Source organism: Lissotriton helveticus, chromosome 9 (assembly GCF_964261635.1).
Source record: "Lissotriton helveticus chromosome 9, aLisHel1.1, whole genome shotgun sequence".
In the NCBI taxonomy this organism is placed as follows: Eukaryota; Metazoa; Chordata; class Amphibia; order Caudata; family Salamandridae; genus Lissotriton; species Lissotriton helveticus.
The window spans coordinates 323,400,700-323,423,238 of NC_136070.1; the positions used below are offsets into that span (position 1 = coordinate 323,400,700).

General features: G+C 41.6%; 1 protein-coding gene across 2 annotated transcripts in view; it reads right to left on the minus strand.

Annotated features, from left to right (window-relative positions):
• The window catches only part of GALC (galactosylceramidase), a 360,459-nt gene that overhangs the window by 115,508 nt on the left and 222,412 nt on the right, over positions 1-22,539 (minus strand). Inside the window, exon 7 of one of the 2 annotated variants that reach the window (XM_078660007.1) lies at positions 15,433-15,560. The exons of the other annotated variant lie outside the window; for it this stretch is intronic. Within the exon in view, the coding sequence (XP_078516133.1) occupies positions 15,433-15,560 (128 nt within the window). The remainder of the gene's footprint in view (positions 1-15,432; positions 15,561-22,539) is intronic. 2 annotated transcript variants of the gene reach the window in all.

Below are 22,539 nucleotides of genomic sequence, written 5' to 3' on the forward strand. Positions count from 1 at the left end.
CTTTAACTCCCTGTTCTCTTCTACTGTGCTGATCTGCTACCTCTTCCACCCACCTCCTTCTCTATCTCCCTGTTCCCTTCTTTTCTCCCTCTGCTGATCTGCTGCTCTCTTCCTTCCCACCTCCTTCTTTAACTCCCTGTTCTCTTCTGCTGATCTGCTGCTCTCTTCCACCTCACCTCCTTCTCTAACTCCCTGTTCTCTTCTCCTGTGCTAATCTGCTGCGCTCTTCCACCCCACCTCCTTCTTTAACTCCCTGTTCTCTTCTGCTGTGCTGATCTGCTCCTCTCTTCCACCCACCTCCTTCTCTAACTTCCTGTTCTCTTCTCTTCTCCTGTGCTGATCTGCTGCTCTCTTCCACTCTGCCTCCTTCTCGAACTCCCTGTTCTCTTCTGCTGTGCTGATCTCTTCTTCTCTTCCACCCACCTCCTTCTCTAACTCCCAGTTCTATTCTCTTCTCCTGTGCTGATCTGCTGCTCTCTTTCTCCCCACCTCCTTCTTTAACTCCCTGTTCTCTTTTGCTGTGCTGATCTGCTGCTTTATTCCACCGCCTCCTTCTTTACCTCCCTGTTCTCTTCTCCTGTGCGGATTTGCTGCTCTCTTCCACCCCGCCACCTTCTTTAACACCCTGTCCTTTTCTCCCATGCTGATCTGCTGCTCTCTTCCACCCCGTCTCCTTCTTTAACTCCCTGTTCTCTTCTCCTCTGCTGATCTGTTCCTCTCTTCCACCCACCTTCTTCTCTAACTTCCTGTTCTCTTCTCTTATCTCGTGCTGATATGCTGCTCTCTTCCACTCTGCCTCCTTCTCGAACTCCCTGTTCTCTTCTCTTCTCCTGTGCTGATCTGCTGTTCTCTTCCAACCGCCTCCTTCTTTACCTCCCTGTTCTCTTCTCCTGTGCTGATCTGCTGCTATCTTCCACCCCACCTCCTTCTTTAACTCCCTGTTCTCTTCACCTGTGCTGATCTGCTCCTCTCTTCCACCCCACCTCCTTCTTTAACTCCCTGTTCTCTTCTCCTGTGATGATCTTTCTGCTATCTTCCATCCGCCTCCTTCTCTAACTCCCTGTTCTCTTCTCCTGTGCTGATCTGCTGCTCGCTTTCACCCGCCTCCTTCTTCAACTCCCTGTTCTCTTTTGCTGTGCTGATCTGCTGCTCTCTTCCACCCATCTCCTTCTCTAATTCCCTGTTATCTTCTCTTCTCCCGAACTGATCTGCTGCTCTCTTCAAACCGCCTGCTTCTCTACCTCCCTGTTCTCTTCTCCCGTACTGTTATGCTGCTCTCTTCCACCCCACCTCCTTCTTTAACTCCCGGTTCTCTTCTCCTGTCATAATCTGCTGCTGTCTTCCACCCCACCTACTTCTTCAACTCCCTGTTCTCTTCTGCCGATCTGCTGCCTCTTCCACCCACCTCCTTCTCTAACTCCCTGTTCTCTTCTTTTCTCCCTCTGCTGATCTGCTGCTCTCTTCCACCCGCCTCCTTCTTTAACTCCCTGTTCTCTTCTGCTGATCTGCTGCTCTCTTCCACCTCGCCTCCTTCTCTAACTCCCTGTTCTCTTCTCCTGTGCCAATCTGCTGCTCTCTTCCACCCCACCTCCTTCTTTAACTCCCTGTTCTCTTCTGCTGTGCTGATCTGCTCCTCTCTTCCACCCAACTCCTTCTCTAACTCCATATTCTCTTCTCCCGTGCTGATCTGCTGCTCTATTCCACTCTCCCTCCTTCTCTAACTCCCTGTTCTCTTCTCTTCTCCAGTGCTGATCTGCTGCTCTCTTCCACCCGCCTCCTTCTTTAACTCCCTGTTCTCTTCTCCTGTGATGATCTTTCTGCTATCTTCCATCCGCCTCCTTCTCTAACTCCCTGTTCTCTTCTCCTGTGCTGATCTGCTGCTCGCTTTCACCCGCCTCCTTCTTCAACTCCCTGTTCTCTTTTGCTGTGCTGATCTGCTGCTCTCTTCCACCCATCTCCTTCTCTAATTCCCTGTTATCTTCTCTTCTCCCGAACTGATCTGCTGCTCTCTTCAAACCGCCTGCTTCTCTACCTCCCTGTTCTCTTCTCCCGTACTGTTATGCTGCTCTCTTCCACCCCACCTCCTTCTTTAACTCCCGGTTCTCTTCTCCTGTCATAATCTGCTGCTGTCTTCCACCCCACCTACTTCTTCAACTCCCTGTTCTCTTCTGCCGATCTGCTGCCTCTTCCACCCACCTCCTTCTCTAACTCCCTGTTCTCTTCTTTTCTCCCTCTGCTGATCTGCTGCTCTCTTCCACCCGCCTCCTTCTTTAACTCCCTGTTCTCTTCTGCTGATCTGCTGCTCTCTTCCACCTCGCCTCCTTCTCTAACTCCCTGTTCTCTTCTCCTGTGCCAATCTGCTGCTCTCTTCCACCCCACCTCCTTCTTTAACTCCCTGTTCTCTTCTGCTGTGCTGATCTGCTCCTCTCTTCCACCCAACTCCTTCTCTAACTCCATATTCTCTTCTCCCGTGCTGATCTGCTGCTCTATTCCACTCTCCCTCCTTCTCTAACTCCCTGTTCTCTTCTCTTCTCCAGTGCTGATCTGCTGCTCTCTTCCACCCGCCTCCTTCTTTAACTCCCTGTTCTCTTCTCCTGTGATGATCTTTCTGCTATCTTCCATCCGCCTCCTTCTGTAACTCCTTGTTCTCTTCTCCTGTGCTGATCTGGTGTTCTCTTGCACCCCTACTCCTTCTCTAACTCCCTTTTCTCTTATCCTGTGCTGATCTGCTGTTCTATTTCACCCGCCTCCTTCCCTAACTCCCTGTTATCTTCTCCTTTGCTAATATGCTGTTCTCCTCCACTCGCTTCCTTCCTTAACTCTCTGTTCTCTTCTCCTGTGCTGATATGCTGCTCCCTTCCACCGCCTCCTGTTTTAACTCTGTTCTCTTCTCCTGTGCTGATCTGCTGCTCTCTTACACCCCACCTCCTTCTTTAACTCCCTGTTCTGTTCTCCAGTGCTGATCTGCTGCTCTCTTCCACCCGCCCCCTTCTCTAACTCCCTGTTCTCTTCCCCTGTGCTGTTTTGCTCTTCTCTTCCACTCGGCATCATTCTCTAACTCCTTGTTGCCTTCTCCTGTGATGATCGTTTTGCTCTCTTCCATCTGCCTCTTTCTCTAACTCCCTTTTCTCTTCTCCTGTACTGATCTGCTGTTCTTTTCCACTGCCTCCTTTTGTAACTCCTGGTTCTCTTGTCCTGTGCCGATCTGCTGTTCTCTTCCACCCGCCTCCTTCTTTAACTCCCGGTTCTCTTCTCTCGTGCTGATCTGCTGTCCTCTTCCACCCCACCTCCTTCTCTACCTTCCTGTTCTCTTTTGCTGTGCTGATCTGCTGCTCTCTTCCACCCACCTCCTTCTCTAATTCCCTGTTCTCTTCTCCCACACTAATCTGCTGCTCTCTTCTACCGCCTCCTTCTCTAGCTCCCTGTTCTCTTCTCTTCTCCTGTGACGATATGCTGTTCTCTTCCAACCGCCTCCTTCTTTAACTCCCTGTTCTTTTCACACCATGCTGATCTGCTGCTCTTTCCACTCCACCTCCTTCTTTAACTCCCAGTGCTCTTCTGCTGTGCTAATCTGCTGCTCTCTTCCACCTCACCTCCTTCTCTAACTCTCTGTTCTCTTCTCTTCTCCTGTGCTGATCTGCTGCTCTCTTCCACCCACCTCCTTCTTTAACTCCCTGTTCTCTTCTCTTCTCCTCTGCTGATCCGCTGCTCTCTTCCACCCGCCTCCTTCTTTAACTCCCTGCTCTGTTCTCCCATGCTGATCTGCTGCTCTCTTCCACCCCTCTTTCTCTAACTCCCTGTTCTCTTCTCCTGTGCTGATCTGCTGCTCTCTTCCACATACATCCTTCTCTAACCGCGCACACACTACAACCGTGCACACATTACAACCACGCACACACACACACAACCACACACACACAACAACACAAACACAGACAACCACACCACACACACAATCTCGCACACAACCACACACACAACCACACACACACAACCACACACACACAACCACACACACACAACCACACACACAACCACACATACAACCACACATACAACCACACACACACACAACTACAACCACACACACAGTCACGCATACAACCTCACACAACCACACACACACACACAACCACACACACACACAACCACACACACAACCACACACACACAACCACACACACATCTATCGCCCTCACTCTATCTATCTGTCGCCCTCACTCTATCACCCTCACTCTATCTATCTATTGCCCTCAATCTATCGATCTATTGCCCTCAATCTATCGATCTATCGCCCTCAATCTATCGATCTATCGCCCTCACTCTATCGATCTATCGCCCTCACTCTCGATCTATCAATCTAACTATCTATCTATAGCCCTCGCACTATCTATCGCCCTCTATCTATCGCACTCACTCTATCGCCATCATTCTATCTATCTATCTATCTATCTATCTATCTATCTATCGCCGTCACTCTATTTATCTATCTATCTATCGCTGTTGTGTTGCTTACTTTATGCTCTGTTCCTTTAACCTCACACATTCTAGTTATGTCATCATTGATGTAGAATGTTATACATGTCATAGCTATGTGCATCCTTTGTATGTGTCAGTTATTCTTGGATGCTGATCTTGCTGGATTACTTGTACTATGCTCTTCGACTGAATAAAGGATCTTCCTTAATTATTGGACTGATCATCTTCATTTCACTGGCGACGGGATTCGAAGAGCAGAACCTACGCGGAATATTCCTTTTACCTGCTTTGGAAAAATTTTTTTTTTGGAGGAAAGAACATTTACTTCTCAACAGACAAGGAAGGATTTTCCTGTTTGGTGATTATACCATTTTTTTATTGACTAGTATGATTTGACTTTCGTGTGCTTGAGCCTGTTATTGAACTTATTGTACTCCTTTTTCTTAAAATATTCTACGTTTAATTTGGCAAGCGCTTTTATATTTTGGATTATTGCCTTTAAAAAAATATAAGAAGAACCTTACAGCGACCGGATTTTGAATAGGAGTGGAATTGTTGATTTTGTGTGACATTAGTACTATGGTAACGAAGGATACGAAGCATTTTACCGTTACCGTTGTACCAACCTCACGTCACAGCTCGCAATCATTTCTGTTCGCTCAACAGCTCGCACCATTCTTATTTTAAAAGTAATCACCTTGCGCCTATCCTCCGTGTTTGCCGTCAGCTTCTTCCTTCGGATTCCACCTTCGAAGAACAGAATGCTACGCTCTGAAGTCTAATGCTCTGTTTTGCATTCTGGGACATTGCGTGTGGCGTCTGACGCTCCGTTGCATTGTGGGACTATTGCGTGTGACGTAACACGTTGGCGGCCATCTTAAGTAAACTGGAAGTCAGGGAAGATACGAAGTCCTTCGTGAGAGACTTAAAAGGGGGAGTTTTACGATCGGAAAGAAAGTGACATCTTTATTCATCAGCGGTGATTCGCACACCTTCCTCACTCTCATCAGCGAGTTACTACCTACGGTGATTCGCACACCTCTTCATTTTATTATTTTTTTTGAATTATTTATTCAGGCAGTTTTTGATAACTTAAATGAGCATTTAACACTGTTTTACCGCTATAAGCATATTATATATTTATGCATTAGTTCTTTTTGCTATTGATATTTAAGTACTGTATCCAGCATTTTTATTTTGATTGAATTGTCTAGGTTTCACATTTAGAATGACTCAACCTAATTATAATATTAGTCCTCCTCAGGCATTTTGGGTTTCAGCTAACGAACCACCACTTAAATGGTTGGAGTGGAAACCATATTTCTGCAACTATATAGATGCCTTAGATGAGGATGGAAATATGTCTCATGCTCAAAAAAAGAGACTTCTTCTTCATTCCTTAGGTCCTGTGGGACTAAAAGTATATGAAACCATGACTAAACCCTCTTTTCCTGGAGACTTAAATGTTTATATGTTAGCGCTTTTACATTTAGACACTTATTTTGCTCCTAAAGTGTGTATTGGCGTAACGAGGTATAAGTTTTTCTCCAGGAAACAGACTAAAGAGGAAAACATTGACCATTTTCTTGCTGATTTGAAGAAATTGTCTTTGGATTGCAAATTTGGTGTTCTACAAGAAGAGTTAATTAGAGACCAAATTGTTATGCATTCCTATAATACATCCATACAGGATAGGTTATGGATAAATGGAGATTCTCCTTTAGATGATATTCTTGCCATTGCACGCAAAGCAGAAATGTCTGGCAGATGCGCTAATGTGATAAAGAAGGATAATAGTGCAATGTCTAATGATGTAGTTTGCAAAGTTAATGCTACTGATAAAAAAAGGTATAACTACAATTCTAGGCAGTCTTTTAGTTCTAACAACAAATTTTCTTCAACTAAACTTAAATGTTACAGATGTAACAGTTTAGACCATTTGGCTGATTTCAAAAGTTGTCCTGGGTTAAAAACCAAATGCGCTAGTTGCGGTTTGAAAGGTCATTTAACGAAAGCATGTAATAGGAAAAAGAGAAGCAAAGTGACATTGATGAAGAAGAGAATTTTGAAAATGATGTTGAGGACAATCTTGTGATGAATGTTCATGATAAGTTAGTGCTAAGAATAAGAGATGAGGATATGGTTAACAAACCTATTTGTACAATGAGTATTGGTGGTGTAATTGTAAAAATTTATGCCGATTCGGGCTCACCTTATACCATTGTTAATGAAGACATGTGGAAATCTTCATTTATTCAACATGTGGGGGAGAGATTATTACCATCGGATATCCACCCTGAAGGTTATTTAGGAGACCCTATTTCCATCTTGGGTTTTCGCTGGTTTGTTTTCAGGTTCAAAGATAGGGAGTGTAGAGGGAAACTGTACATCTCGAAGAAAGGACCACCTGTTTTAGGATGGTTCGACCAAAAACAACTCCACATCATCTTAGATCCTAATAGTAAAGAACAAGTCCTAGTAGTTGATGATTGTTCTATTGTTACGGATAGCATTTTAAAGAAATTTCCAAAAGTTTTTAGTAAAACTTTGGGGAATTTAGTTGGTTTTGAACATAAAATCATACTAAAGGATGATGCCTGTCCAAAGGTCCACAAGTGTAGAAATGTACCTATCTTAGTGAGAGATGAAGTCAGTAAAGAACTGGACAAACTTGTGTCTACAGACATCATAGAACCTATTGAGGCGAGTGAATGGGTTTCGCCAATTGTCGTCGCAAGACGTAGCAACGGCAAAATCAGGTTGTGTGTAGACCTAAGGTATTTAAACAACAACATAGTGGTTGATAAATTCCCACTTCCCAAAATCAATGAGATGGTCTCTAGTGTTGGTAATGCCCAATGGTTTTCTACCATAGACCTGTCATCTGCATACCACCAGATTTCCTTATGCCCTAATTCAATGAAGTTTACGTCCTTCGTGACACCTTTTGGTTGCTTCCGTTATAAACGCATGCCATTTGGCTTAGCCTCAGCGGCTGCTGTTTTTCAACGACTTATGTACCAATTATTTAAGGGAGAAAAAGGTGTCCGATTTTTTCAGGACGATATTCTGGTTTTCGGAGATGATGAAAATGAACATTTATCAAGGCTACATAAAGTTTTGAATATTCTTGAAAATAAAGGCCTTACTATTGAACATTCAAAATGTAAATTTGCTCAGAAAAGTGTAACTTACCTAGGCCATATCATTGACGCTGAAGGGGTTAAACCCAAACCCTCTTTGGTTTCAGCAATCTCTGAAGCTCCTGTTCCTACAAGTAAGGATGACATCAAGTCGTTCTTAGGAATGGCTGAGTTTTGCTCTAAATATGTTCCTAATTTTGCGAGTGTCTCATTCAATATTCGGCAACTTTTAAAAAAGGGTGTGAAGTTTGAATGGTGTAAATCTTGTAATGAAGACTTCATGAATATCAAAAACGCTATTGCCCAGACCACTGCTCTACACAGTTTTGATCCATCTTTAGACAATGTAATTACTACTGATGCAAGTAACAAGGGTCTAGGAGCTGTTTTGGTACAAATAAATGAGAAGGGGAAGGAAAATGTAATAGCCTATGCCTCAAGATCTCTTTCTCCTTGTGAGGAAAAGTATCCTATTATAGAAAGGGAGGCCTTAGCCTGTGCTTGGGCACTGGATCATTTCAAATCTTTCGTATGGGGTAAAATGTGTTTATTACGCAGCGATCACAAGCCATTGGTAAAAATTTTGACTACCGAAGGAGTTATCAATGCTTCTGCTCGCCTGGCTAGAATTTCTATGAGACTACAGAACTTCATTTACAAGATTGTTTATGTGCCGGGCAAAAGCAATGTCCTTGCAGATTTTCTATCAAGGATGCCCGTAATGTTAGAGGAGGTTGATAATAATGAGTGGAATGAATTACAAATAGCATATGTTCATGATGAAGGCCTATCAGCTTTCGGCAAAGAAGAATGGAATAATGAGTACATGCTTGATGAATGTTTACAAAAGGTAATTTCTTACACTATTGAAGGTTGGCCAGATAAAAAAGATATGTTGGACGATATGTTTAGACCTTTTTGGGAAGTCAGGTCTGAACTCTCTGTTGCTCACGAGACTTTATTAAGGGGTGAAAGAATAGTTCCTCCTGGTGGTTTGCGTGAAGGGATCATTGAACTTTGCCATGAAGGTCACCCCGGGATTGTGAGATCCAAATCCTTGGTAAAGAATTTATTCTGGTGGCCTGGTTGTGATTCTCAAATAGAAAAGATTGTTAGAGATTGTGTCATTTGTGCTTCTGCAGACAAAACCCTACGTACCCTTCGCCCTCCTATGTTGGAGTGTTCTCCTCCTGAATCTACTTGGGAATCTGTCGCTGTGGATATTATGGGTCCTATTCAAGATCAAGATGGTTCTAATCGGTATTTGATAGTCATTATTGATTTGTTTTCGAAATGGCCGGTTGTTAAGGTTGTAGAGAGAGCAGATACTGATTCTGTTTTAAGTTTCTTGGATGAAACTTTTGTTACGGAGGGTATTCCTTCTTGCATTCTCACCGATAATGGTGTTCAGTTCTTATCTGTTAAGGCGAAAAGATATTTCAGTAAACTTGGTATTAGACATAGAACCACTTCCCTCTATAATCCTGGTGGCAATGGAGTAGTAGAACGTTTTAACAGAGTTTTGAAAAACACTATTCAACTTTCCATTAGCAATAATTTGGATTGGCCAACTCAAGTTGGGAAAGTTGTTTGGAATTATCGTATTACTGTAAATGACTCAACTGGTGTTTCCCCATTTGTCTTAATGAAAGGTAGGAAACCACGTTCTAAAAGCATCCCTACTTGGTTGTTTTCTGGTGGGATTGAGCCTTACTCTAATGATCTAGTTAAGGCACGATTGGTACAGGTCCATGACAAAAGTAAAAAGTATCATGATTTGAGACATGGATCTAAAGAGGTCAAGATAAGTATTGGTGATTGGATTCGAATTAAAAAACCTTTTAAGGTACAGAAAGGCGAATCTACCTTTTCTGAACCCTTTCAAGTAATGGAAGTTTTAAAGAATTCCGTTAAACTTAACAATGGGAAAGTCTGGAATTTAAGTAGAGTTGCCAGATGTAGTCCTAATTGTACTTCTAAACCTGATCTCTCTAACAAATGGAAACCAGAAGATTTGGATATGGATGGTTCTAGTGGGAACAATGATTTGATTGACAATTCTGAAGCAGCGATTTGTTCTGGTTCTAGTGATATTCCTAGTGCAGTTGTTTCTGGAAGTGACAATTTAGATTCTTCTAGTAACATACCTGAGGATTCTGTTGTCATTCCTATGGAAGATGGTTCTGTTACTTGTGAGGATCCTTCTCTCCGCCATTCCTCAAGGAAGAGGGTGGTTCCTCTGTGGCTTAAAGATTATATCACTAACAATAGTTAGAGAGGAAATCACAAAGAGGAAATCACAAACCATTAGTAGTGGTTTCCTTTTTCTTTTAGTTTATGTTTGTTTAAGTTTATCCACTCATTGTATTTTTCCGGGTTCTTTTATTTTTTTATTTTTATTATTAGAAAGGGAGATGTGTTGTGTTGCTTACTTTATGCTCTGTTCCTTTAACCTCACACATTCTAGTTATGTCATCATTGATGTAGAATGTTATACATGTCATAGCTATGTGCATCCTTTGTATGTGTCAGTTATTCTTGGATGCTGATCTTGCTGGATTACTTGTACTATGCTCTTCGACTGAATAAAGGATCTTCCTTAATTATTGGACTGATCATCTTCATTTCAATCGCCCTCACTCTATTTATCTATCTATCGCCCTCACTCTATCTTTCGTCCTCCCTCTATCTATCTATTGCCCTCACTCTATCTTTGTATCTCACCACCACAGCATCACTCAGGGGCACCACAGCATCCTTCAGGGGCACCACAGCATCACTCAGGGGCACCACAGCATCACTCAGGGGCACCACAGCATCACTCAGGGGCACCACAGCATCACTATGCGCTACCGCAGCATCAATCTGTGCTACCATTCAACAACAACTGGTTCAAATATGTTCTCTCAATGTTTCAAGCTTTATTACAAATGTCACAAAAAGATGTTAATATTTCACTTCTGTTCTTGGATTTTTGTCACAATAAAATACACTGAACATAATCTTCACAAAAGTTATTTACAAAAGTTTAAGCTATTGCCATTATAAATTACAATAACTTTCATTTAAGTATTAATCATTTAAAAAAATTAAAAGCCATTGTTATTTGTAATATCAATACATCTAAGTCACTTAAGTACAAAACATGTTGCATTTCAAATGCTATAGGTGTCACATTTGCAAAAGTTAAAAGTATTGGCATTGTAAATGACAAAGCTATTCATTTCGCTATTTTCAAAACCAACACACAAATAAAAAATGTGTAATTTACAAGACCAATAGCTCAAACTTTCCTAATGCGAGACCTATTGCATTGCAAATGCTTGTTCGTACCTAGGTTAGAGCCCCAAAATCACATTAAAGCTAACCCGCCCCAATAGAAAAAATGCACGTTTTGCATTTCCTTGCACTAGGTGGCAGGCACCACATGGTGCCTGCCACATGGTGCAGGGAAATGTAGGGGGCACCATAGGTGCCCCCCAAGTGCAAACTGAACTGCCCCTGCTGAAGGGGGGACTGCAGAGGGCACCCAAAGTCCATCCCTGGCAGCCTTTCCATGGCAAAAGGCTGGTGGGGAGACACATCCTAATCCCAAAGGCGGTGCCTAGTAGGCACTGCCACCATTTTTGGGATGGGAAGGAGATTTTTCGACCGCCACGGACCTGCCCGCCATTATAATATGGTGGACGGGAAATGGCCTCATGATGGCGGGGAACCTGCCACCAACAGCCTGTCGGTGGCGGATTCACCACCGTCGTAATGGCCCCCTTAGTTATTTTTTGAAAAACCTTTTGTTAGTATTCTAGCTTATTTTGTTAGCATTTGGAAAACCGTTTCATTATCATTTCTAGTTGTTGTATCAATATACACAATTATACCATGGAAGTTGCACCTTCTGTTGGCTTATGATTTAGGTGCCATGGTTCTTTGCATTTAACCCTTCCCATGCTCATGACGGAGCCGCTCCGTCATGAGCATCGGTTGAGCTGTGCTCATGACGGAGCGGTTCCGTCATGGCCCGCTTGGCGCGCCTGTGCGGCGCGAATTCCGCACCTGCGCTGGACGTTCCATTGAGCGGGTGGGGCCATGACGGAACCGCTCCGTCATGAGCACAGCTCAACCGCGGCTCGTGACGGAGCGGCTCCGTCACGAGCATGCGAGCGCCGCTCGGCCCCCCCGGCCCCCTAGCGCTGCGGCAGAATTGCCGCCGCAGCGAAGGGGTTAAAATAAATAAAGTTTAGGTTTCACTTGTGTAAAGAAGGTAGATGTGGTATCCTGGTTACCAGTTCCTTGGTAACAGGATACCCCAGTCTCTGTACAGATTCTAGAATGATGGGGTGCCGGTCGCCTGTTGAAGGGTGCTACCGAAGCTGTAGGATGTACCTGCTTGCTCCAATAAAGAGGACTTACTTACCTGCATTATTGTGTCTTGGAATTTCTACAAAAGGCCTATTCACAAACTGCATTTTGTGGTACATTTAGGAGTAATACGGTACTACTTCTAAAGCACTACACAACCCTATTCATACATCTAGAACTGTAAATCCCTACATCTCCTAACTTTTCTATGGGGAAACCCTCAAATCAAGTTTACTACTTGGGAGCTGATTCCGATTTCGTTCGGAAAGGCTTCAGATGGGATTAAGTATCGTCGAATCAGATTCGGAACCCTTAATTTCGACCGAATCGTATAGTTTTCCCAGTGACCGATTGCGGTGCTCGTAAACCGTTCGAGCAGACTGAATCCCTTCCGAAAGGCATCCGGACAGCAGAGTCTTTCAGAGCCGAATCGTACAGCTCTGTGGCCTAGGTTTCAGAGTGAGCGATTACGATGATCGATTCAAACAGCTATTCCAATTCAGTTTCTTCGGAATGAATCCGCTGCCGGAATCTGTCTTTGGGGGTCCGTAGCAGGCCCCCCTTTACCCTGGGCCCTCAAAGTCAGTTCCGTGGGGGTACCCAAGGGACTACCCCTTTCCAACCATGCAGAGTGTGGCAGGCACCATGGGGGGCAGCCACAGGGTGCAAGATTTTCCCGAGCCACTCCTTTCTTCAATGGGAGTCTGTATTCTCGATCGGAACACAGGCTCCCATTGATTTCAATGGGAGTTCGACCAAATCGTATCCGGATACATCCAAATCGCTCGGTCAGACTGACCCGAACCAAGTCGTCATCATTATCAGCCCCTTAGTAGTAACTGATGGAGGGACCAGTGGTAGTGGTTGAAACATGGACATACTTACTACATCATAGGTGGAGTTTAGGAAGGAGTAAAGAGGTGTTAAGGGAGGGCTAAGTAGGGGTTTAGGACTAGACACTGACCCACAAGAATAAGCCAATTGCTATTTATAAACTGAACTTCTAAATCTACTACAGCAACATAGGTCCCAAAACAGTAGCACATGTACTCCAGCACAGTGCTGGAGTAAGTCCGCCCCATGGGGCCGATCTCATTATGGTAAAGTATAGGGAAAAGTAGAAAAGTTTTTTAAAACTAGAAAAGATAGTACAAATATGTAATGTAAATTAATTTTATATAATATTTTATATGTAACACTATAAAATAAAATTACAACACTTCATCTAATTTAAATATTTAACTAATTTAAATATATACAATTAAATAGAAATTATTTAATAAGAAATCCCACCTAAAGTAACATTTTTGTAGTTACTTATTCTGTACCAAAGATAACAAAACATTATGTATAGAATTCAATGAAATGAATGTAAATGTTTTCTAAACAAATGTCATTAAACAAGATTAATATGTAAAGTTTATATTTTTTTAACATTAAATGCAATTTATATATATATATATATATATATATTCAAGATAGGATATCCGTTTCATTTTTAAGGAAATCATCCGGCACTCGTACGCGGGTATCATTAGTTCAGGCTTTTATTATTTAGATAACATCCATCAACGCGTTTCGGGAGTCAAGCTCCCTTGATCACGATGTTTGTACCGCCATTCAACACTTCTACAAATACACAAGCAAGGTAGTAAACAGTGCAAAAGGACAATTAAAATCTGATCAAGTCGTCTTCTAATCTGGCGGCTATTTTAGCACTTGCAATTTAAGGAAACCTTTGTACAGCAACAATGCAAAGATGCTACTTGTTTAGGGCAAACGCCAATAACAGAGTATCAAATATAAACATCCTATTATCATGTTTTGTATCGTTTCAAAACAGGTGTATAAAAACTTTGTTTCTATGACACGCAAGTGCATGAAAAACATCATTTTCAATCGTTCAAACAGTAAGGATTCCACTATTATCTGGGCAAGTGCCCCTAAACCACTAGAGCCTTAAAAAAGTATTCGTAGGATTATTTACAATTTCATATCACACGCTGTACAACCTTTGTTCCCAATTCATTGCTTTCATTAGACCTCAGACAACTGATCCATTTACTTATCTTAGTTCGCCACGTGGCTATACCAAGCTAATCTGATTGGAATGGGAGAACAATTCCTAGTAATGCTATTTCATTCGAGATCACCTTATTATTTAGTCATAAAGGCCAAGTGCTTGTTTGTAAACAATAATACTCTCTTACTGTAAACAACTACTCCATAGAATGCACATAAGTCGAAAAAAGAGAATAAAGTGCTAGTGCTTGAATATGTTACATTTTCAAAAGTGCTAATGCTTAAACGAAAACAATAGTACTCCGTACTATTTATGTAAACAATCCACTCATATTGCACATTAAAAAGATTTTTGAAAGTGTCAGGGCATAAATAGTTAAAAAAGCATTACTTAGTTCATTCCATTTCTTCAATGCCACTTTAATTTTACATATCACACTACCACTCATGTATTGAAAGAATGGAAGGGAAAAAATGTTTTAAAAAACTTTCTGTCAATTAAAAATATTAACAATTCATAATTTCAATATGTAGTTTCGGAATAATCGAGGTTGTTCTATCATTTCATTAAATATTTAGGCAATCAGGCTAAACATGTATAAAGATCCTCATCCACATTTAAACCCTGTGGCTCTTTGCAATTAAACACTAAGATAAAATAAGTCTCCAATTTTCTGAGTTTGCCTTTCCTGTCACCCCCTCTCTTTTATATATTTTTTTTAACCTTAAATTATTTCCTGTGGGGTTCTATCTTAATTCCCTACCTCCATTATTTTCTATTGGAAGGCATCAAAGTATCACTGATTGCCGTGTGTGATGCTTAACTTACCACTGCTCATTTTAGCTCATAAATTTGGCTCCACCCCGTATTTCAGAGGGTTGAGACATGTAAGAGTACATGTTTGGGTAACTTTACACTTGTAAATGGTAAATAGCAAAAAGTAGTAAAGTTTCTCAAAAGGATTAGAGTGCACTTACATGTGTACATTAGTCACAAGTGTAATTTATCTTTGTGAATAACCCTGATATTCTGCAGAAATGTCTATTTTATAGCAATATCGACATTTGTTTTAGAGCTCATTACCATCCAGCAACTCTACATTTGCTTTTTGACATGACCTCTTCAAAGTGTTTAAGGTTGCCAATTTTTTTAAAAAATAATATCTGTTCGACCACAGGTTGAACATTTGCAGATATACCAAGCAGAAGAGTGAGAACCGTGCCATACATATCACCAAAGCAAGTTTGAGGTTTAGGATGAAAAACAGAGAGCTAGATAAATCCAAGAATCGTAGTGTGCATAGTATAGTAATCTAGCCCACAAGCACCTTGGAAAAAAGACAGAATATTAGCTGAGGGGTACATGGTTTGCCATTTAGGTGGCTGGCACGAAACAAAACTTAAGAGTCTGTGGCAATTCGAAACTTACCCTACAATCTGTACAGCCTCATTAAGAGAAGGATCAACAATTAGCGAGCGGACAATCTCCCAGTCTCCATCCGCCGCGATGATTCCAACTCTCTTCAAACCCAATTTGTCTAAAGTATTCCGAAGAACCTTTGTGACAGAGAACACACTTAAAAACTTTGGCAGTGGCCAATAAAACAGTTATCTAAAAAGTATGTGTACACAAAACAAATCCCTTATCAATATACTGTCTGGAATCGAGTTGTGTCCACAAAATAAATCATCTGTGGATGGGCAAATGCCATTGAATAGGCTTTGTGCAGTGGGAGTGAAGTCGTACATGCAGCTACTGATAGAATCCTGGCTGAATTCCTCTTCTGGTATGGTGGATATTTAATTAAACATATATATTTTTTTAAATAAGACAAAAAGAGTGCAATTACTCCCATTTCTATTCACTCGAGAGGTTTTAAACGAAGCTTGAATATCCCTAAGTGACCGTTTTGGGGTAAGCAAAATTACTTGTTGATTTTGAACAGCTACACTTTCCACGCTAATCGGGAGGTCCCTGTCTTTACATTGGAGAAGATTGTGTCTGTAGGTGATCAAAGCTACAAATCCTGGGGTGTGACAACTATAAATAAGAGGTCTGGCCTCAATCACATTATTTTTCATGTGCTCGTTAAAATTGTTATTTAACCCCTCCCATGCTCGTGACGGAACCGTTCCTTCACGAGCCTCGGGTGGGCTGTGCTGGTGACGGAACAGTTCCGTCACGGCCCGCCGCCGCGCCTGCGCGGCGCGTTCTATTGAGCGGGCAGGGCCGTGACGGAACCGTTCCGTCACAAGCACAGCTCACCCGCGTGCCGTGACGGAGCGGTTCCGTCACGAGCACGGGACCGCCGCGCCGCCGCCCCGCCCCCTTAGCGCTGTGGCGGAATCGCCGCCGCAGCGAAGGGGTTAAGTAACCTTCTCTGGAGGGGGGAGATGGAAGCACTAAGCAACACAAACAGTAGCAAAGCCAATAGCTTGAGCTTTATATGGTGTGCAGATTATGATTCTGAAAAACCACTATATACACCTACAGTCTCTTACATGTGTATACAATGTTTGAAGAAACATATACATGTAAGAGACTGTAGGTGTATATGGAGGTTTTTCAGAACAGTAATGAGTGAACATACACTTACATGTCTATAAACCTTTCCTATAGACCCCCAATCCACGGTAGTGTTATAAGAGTGCAGATTATGATTGCCAATGCCATACAATCATCAAAGATATTGGTTTTTGAGGTGCTTGGCCTGGCAGTACTGGAGAGCAGGCACAGACAAAAGAATCTGAACAAGCATTTCCAAATGCAATAGGTTTCGAATTGTCCAATTCCTTCCAGAACATTCAGGCACTGGCCAAGCCATTTGATTGGGTTGAAAATTAGCTAGGTGCGTATATTAACATTCTTGCTACATACTTTCACTTGCACTGGTTGCCCTCCTTTCAGAGCAAGCCCGAACTTTATAGTATTCAAAATGATGTACTTTTTGTGCCCTGGCACAATCTCACCATGACTGCCAACAATATAAGAGATATTGCCACAAATGTGACAAAGCCATCATGTTGCCAGATATTATCACTACTATACCAGGGCCAACCTTTTACCAATTTTTCGCCGTAGTGCCAAGGCCAATATGTTGTCAGGAGTTAACACCACTGTGCAAGTGCCCTTATGTTCCTAAATGTGTCGACCATTGCGCCAGAACCAGTATTTTCACTGGGAATTACCACCACGGTGGCAAAGGCAGTATGTTATAGTTCTTTAATAAACTTTGCCCAAGAAGAAAACTAGCCTTTATAGTGTTTAATTTGTAGCACTTGTAAATCTTTTTTTATTCCTTCCTTCCATACTTCTTTGTTTCTTTCCTTCTTTCATTCCATTTTCCTTCTTTCCTTTTGTTTGTATTTAGTCATTCCTTCTTTCCTTTTTTCTTTCATTCCTTTGTTGCTTTGTTGCTTTCCTTTTTCTTTCATTCCTTTTTTTCTTCCATTCCTTCTTTGCTTCCCTTTTTGTTTCCTTCCTTCTACCTTTCCTTTTTTCTTTCATTCATTCTTTTCTTGCTTTTCTTTTTTCCTTCATTTATTGATTTCCATTTTTCTTTCATTCCCTTCTTGCTTTCCTTTCTTTCATTCCTTCTTCCCTTCTTTCTTGCATTCCTTTTTTCTTTCATTCCTTATTTCCTTCTTTCTTGGACTCGGTTTTTCTTTCATTATTTTGATTTCTTGCTTTTTTTCTTTATTCTTGCTTTTTCTCTTACCTTCTTTTTTTCCTAAATTTCTTCTTTCCAGCTTTCATTCCTTCTTTCTTGCTTCTCTTATTTTCTTCCTGCTCTCTTGCCTTCTTTCTTCCCTTCTTCTATTTCCCTGTTCTCTTCCCTTCTTTATCGATTTCTTTCAAATGTTTTTTCTCTTTTACTCTTTTCGTTTCTCTATTTTTCTCTCTCTCCTTATTTATTTCCTTCCTTAATTTGTTCTTCCTTCTTTCTTCCTTCCTATTTTTGTATCCTTTGTTCTTACTTGCCTTTCTTTTTCTTCTTGCCTTCCTTCTTGTTCACCTTCCTTCTTTCTTTATTGCCTTCTTTCTTTCTTTCCTTCCTTCTTGCATTCCATCTTTTCCTTCTTTCCATCCTTTTTCTTACTTTCCTTTTCTTCTTTCTTTCCCTCTTTCCTCTCTTCCTTTCTTTCTCACAGGCAAGAGGCTGTCAGGCAATGGCATAACATTTGACTTTTTAGGTCTGTGTTCATCAAGACCTTTTGATTTGGCTAACATTATATGTATGACTTACTTACATAGACGGATTTTCAGCAACACTTCATTCATTTATCAGTGATTATGTCATTCACATGTTTCTCCAAGCCACTCAAACATGCATCAAGGGGCAGCAGGCCACCGCACTTCAGCCACTGGCCAAATGCACTATGAGTTATGGCACGCTTCCCTTTCACAAGGGACACATCCACATACAAAGTAGTTCCCTCAGTGACAGGGAATACTATGGTAATGTGTGCAGTTTTGTGACCCAAAAAAGTGTTTTGCCTTGGGTGAATGTTTTTTTTTTTAGATTGACAAGCACCCAGCAGATTTCCAACCAAAAAAGTTTAGCAAAAGCCAAGACAAAACCAAAGAAGAATTACCAAAAGACTGACGGGCAACACCGGACTTATTGGCTAAGCTAATGCTCGTTTAATTGGCTTCTACTGAAAACTGCAGCTACTACTCCAGTAGGCCTGTCTCTTCTTTCTCTTCATTATGCATTTCATTTTCATTTCATAAAGCTTTATTCGGTGCATATCAGATAATGACCATAAAAGCACATAATAGCATACAAATATTTACAGATATCATAGATACAGCGATAATTATAATAAATACACATGGAATAAAAACATTTAAAACATCAGGCTTTTCCTTACATGAATTGATTTATATAGGTAGGTAGCAGTGTAAAAACACACATCAGGGTGATGCAAATTAAAAAGCAATTTCATAGAGTCAAACACAGTTCTAGCTCCAAATTTAACAAAGATGGGTTTTAAAAAAGCTATGCGTAAATTTCTGTACAGGTTACATAACAAAAGAAAGTGCAATGTGCTGAAGTACCATCACACGGACAAGGGCCAACTGGATGTTTTTTAAGAGACGGAAAAGCCACCAATTGGTGTACTATTCCTAGCCTCAGTCTAGTTAAAATAAACCGATGGCTAGGTCTGGTCACTTGGCTGAGATATGTTTGAAAGCCTTCATTACTCCTGAATTTGTTATAAAAGATACAAGTCGATTGTTGGCCAGTATTACTCTTCCGTCTCTCTGCCCTGTAATTCATGAATGTGTTCTTCAGTTTTTGTTTTGACAATGCAGTGGATGCATGGCAATCAGCTACTATATTAATATCAAAGATTTCCTGGAAACTACAGATGATATACTTTAACCAGGGGATCTTGAGGTGGTTATCCACCGAGAGACAGTCAGGAATAACTGCTCTATTCAAGGCTGTCTCGTCCTTCTGCCAGATAGAACGCCATAACATTAGTGGCCTTAAAGATATCAAGTCTGACAGGTAGTTGATCCCTAGCTCTCTGTGGGTTAAGTCATTTGGGGGCAGAAGTGGGTAGGCACAGAAGTTTTTTAAGAAACAGATTTTCCTCAACTTGCAAGCTATTATTAGGGCCGTATCCCCATGCCCCGGCCCCGTAAAGGGCGATAGATACGCATCGAGCTTGGTAAATCTGTAGCATATCCCTAATACGTTTTCTCCTATTTTAGTAGCAAATTTGAATACCCCATAGGCACTTTTTGCCATCTTAGCCCGTACATTGGCGGTTTCATGAGTCCAAGAACAGTCCTTTGCAAATGCGATTCCCAAGTAACAAAATATATCAACTTGGTGAACCTTATGCCCATCAATAAAATAAGAATGGGGTCTCCTGCGACTAACCCCACAGGTCATAGTATAAGTTTTAGTTTTATTTATTTGTAGTTTCCTATCCTTGATAAAAATAGAGAACCCATCCATCAATCGTTGGAGCTCGATTGGAGTCCTTGACAATAACACGGCATCGTCCGCGTATAACAATACCGGTATGTCTAGGCCATTGACCTTTGGGACATCAGCTCTAATTGATTCCAAAACTGCGTCTAACTCGTTAATAAAAAGGGTGAAAAGCAAAGGGGCAAGTACACACCCTTGTCTTATCCAGCGCCTAACCTTAAACTTCGGGGTACACTCCCCACTGGTACCATATCGCACACTAGTGTGAAGATTCTCATATAATCGGGTACGAAAAAAGAATGCCTTCAGGTGCCCCCATTTCCAGCAATTTCATCCATAAAATCGAGTGGTCTACCATATCGAAGGCACTGCTTAGTTCTGCAAAGCAGAGGTGGAGAGAGCCCTTTTTGGCCTGCGTATACTTCCCAATGAGAAGTTTTAAATTTAAGCATTGGTCCAAGGTTCCACGTCCTTTTCTAAAACCGTACTGGGTGCTGGCCATAATATCATTATCTTCTGCCCATTCTTCCAGCCTAACCAGTAACACCCTGCTCATGATTTTGATTGAGGAATCAAGTAGGGATATGGGGCGATAGTTCTTAACGTCGCCCCTATCCCCTTTCTTATATATCGGGATTATGATGGATTCCTCCCAAGTAGATGGGACGCCATTGCATACTGCAGCGTTAAATACTTTGGTCAACACGGGCCCCCACATTGCGGGGACGGTTTTATATACACCTATAGGAACCCCATCTGGTCCCTGGGCCTTTCCACCTTTACTTGCACTTATACCTTGTAAGACCTCAGTAATGGTGATATCCAACGGTACTATGGGCCAAGATTCGTGGCATTCACCATACAATAAACCAGGATTAAAAATGTTGGAAAAATGGGTTACCCAGGATTCCATATTGACATTGGATGTTAATTCAGGGACCATGTCATCCCTAAGAAAGGGGGAGTTAACTGTTGCCCAGAATAGTGGGCAATTAGAGGTTTCCGCAGCCTGTGCCAGCTTTTCCCAAGCTACCTTATAATCGTGCCTAAGTTGGATTACCGTGTTTTTATCTCTCGGCCTGGCTGCCAGGGCCTGTTTTAATTTCGTTAACAACGCGGTACAAGCATGATCAAACCACCCTTTGTTGCAAGCTGATATTGCCGGGACAGTTTTGGTAAACTTAGTATCAATAAAAACGTTAATAATAATAAAATCCCTTGCAATATCAGGGGCATCATGGTCACAGTCAAGAATAGCATTGATTTCTCCCAAACATCCTTTGACAATGGATTTTAATACCCAGTCAGCTTTTTCACCCTTCCATCTTACTCTTACACCATTTGGTCTGTGTGGTTCGAGATTAGTTATAGAACGTACAATATGTTGAGGCTTAATTTCCCAAATACTAGCTTCAACGATGATACAATTATGGTCACTTGACATAGTATCAATGACCTTTGGAGCCTTACAGAGTGAGATAATATTAGATGACACACATATATGATCAATCACTGTGTTAGCATTTCTTCCCGTAAAAGTAGGGATGGTATCACCTCGTTCATCCTTAGCAAAAGCCAGGATTTCCAAATCATGGGCCGCCAGCATATTGTTCAATGACTCTCCATATTGATTATGTGGGAAGTGCAAATCATCTTCCTCAAAATAGTTTTTAACCCCGCAGACCCCCAGGGTAGACATTTTACAAATTGGAATGTTAAAATCTCCTACCCATATAATATCAAATACAACTTTCGTCCCTGTAATTAAATCATCTAGAGTGGCCTTCAAGTCATTGACAACTTGGTGCCGTGTACCATCAAAAATATTATTATAAAAATGTATTAAAAGAATGTTGCGAGCCTGATTCTGACATACCCACAAGATCTGAGAATGGGCCCCACCGTTAGATACCTTTTCACAGTTATAGGGAGGTTTACAGAAACCAGTATCAAAAGACCCTCCTTGGCTCTACCAGATAGCGATGCCATCGCTGGCAAATTAAAAGAAACATGGCCAGTATAACTAACCCTCTCCTTACACCAGGTTTCCTGGAGGCAGATAATATCGTACAACTCAATAAACTCTGTGACCCTCCTTGAGTCAATCATTTGAATCTAGGCCATTCAGGGATTGAAACCGAAATTTACTGGATATATCTATCTTGCTGCCTCTAGTTCTTTTAGGTTCCCCGTTAGTTTGATACATTAAATGGCTATAAAAATAGCCAAGTGGACGCAATATGATTCCCTGGTCTTTATGTTGTTAAGATGTAGCTCTGATCAGGGAGGTAGTGGAAAAGTGAGGGTTTTGAAAGTTTATAATGTGTGTGTTTCCTATCCAGTTTACTCTTCTAGTGGTAAGGATCTCGTCAGAAAGTGCCATAGGGAACCCACATTCCAGATTTAACCATGCAATGGTTTCGTTTTTAAGAGTTTCATGGGTCTCTAACTGGCTTAAAGGCACGTTTTCATTAACGGGAGGCACATTAGTTAAAACTGCCGCAATCAGGCGGCAAGTTAATAGCCCTACTGCGCTGAGAAATACGAGATCTATGTCCCCCTTGGGTTCGGGGACAGCCCTATTA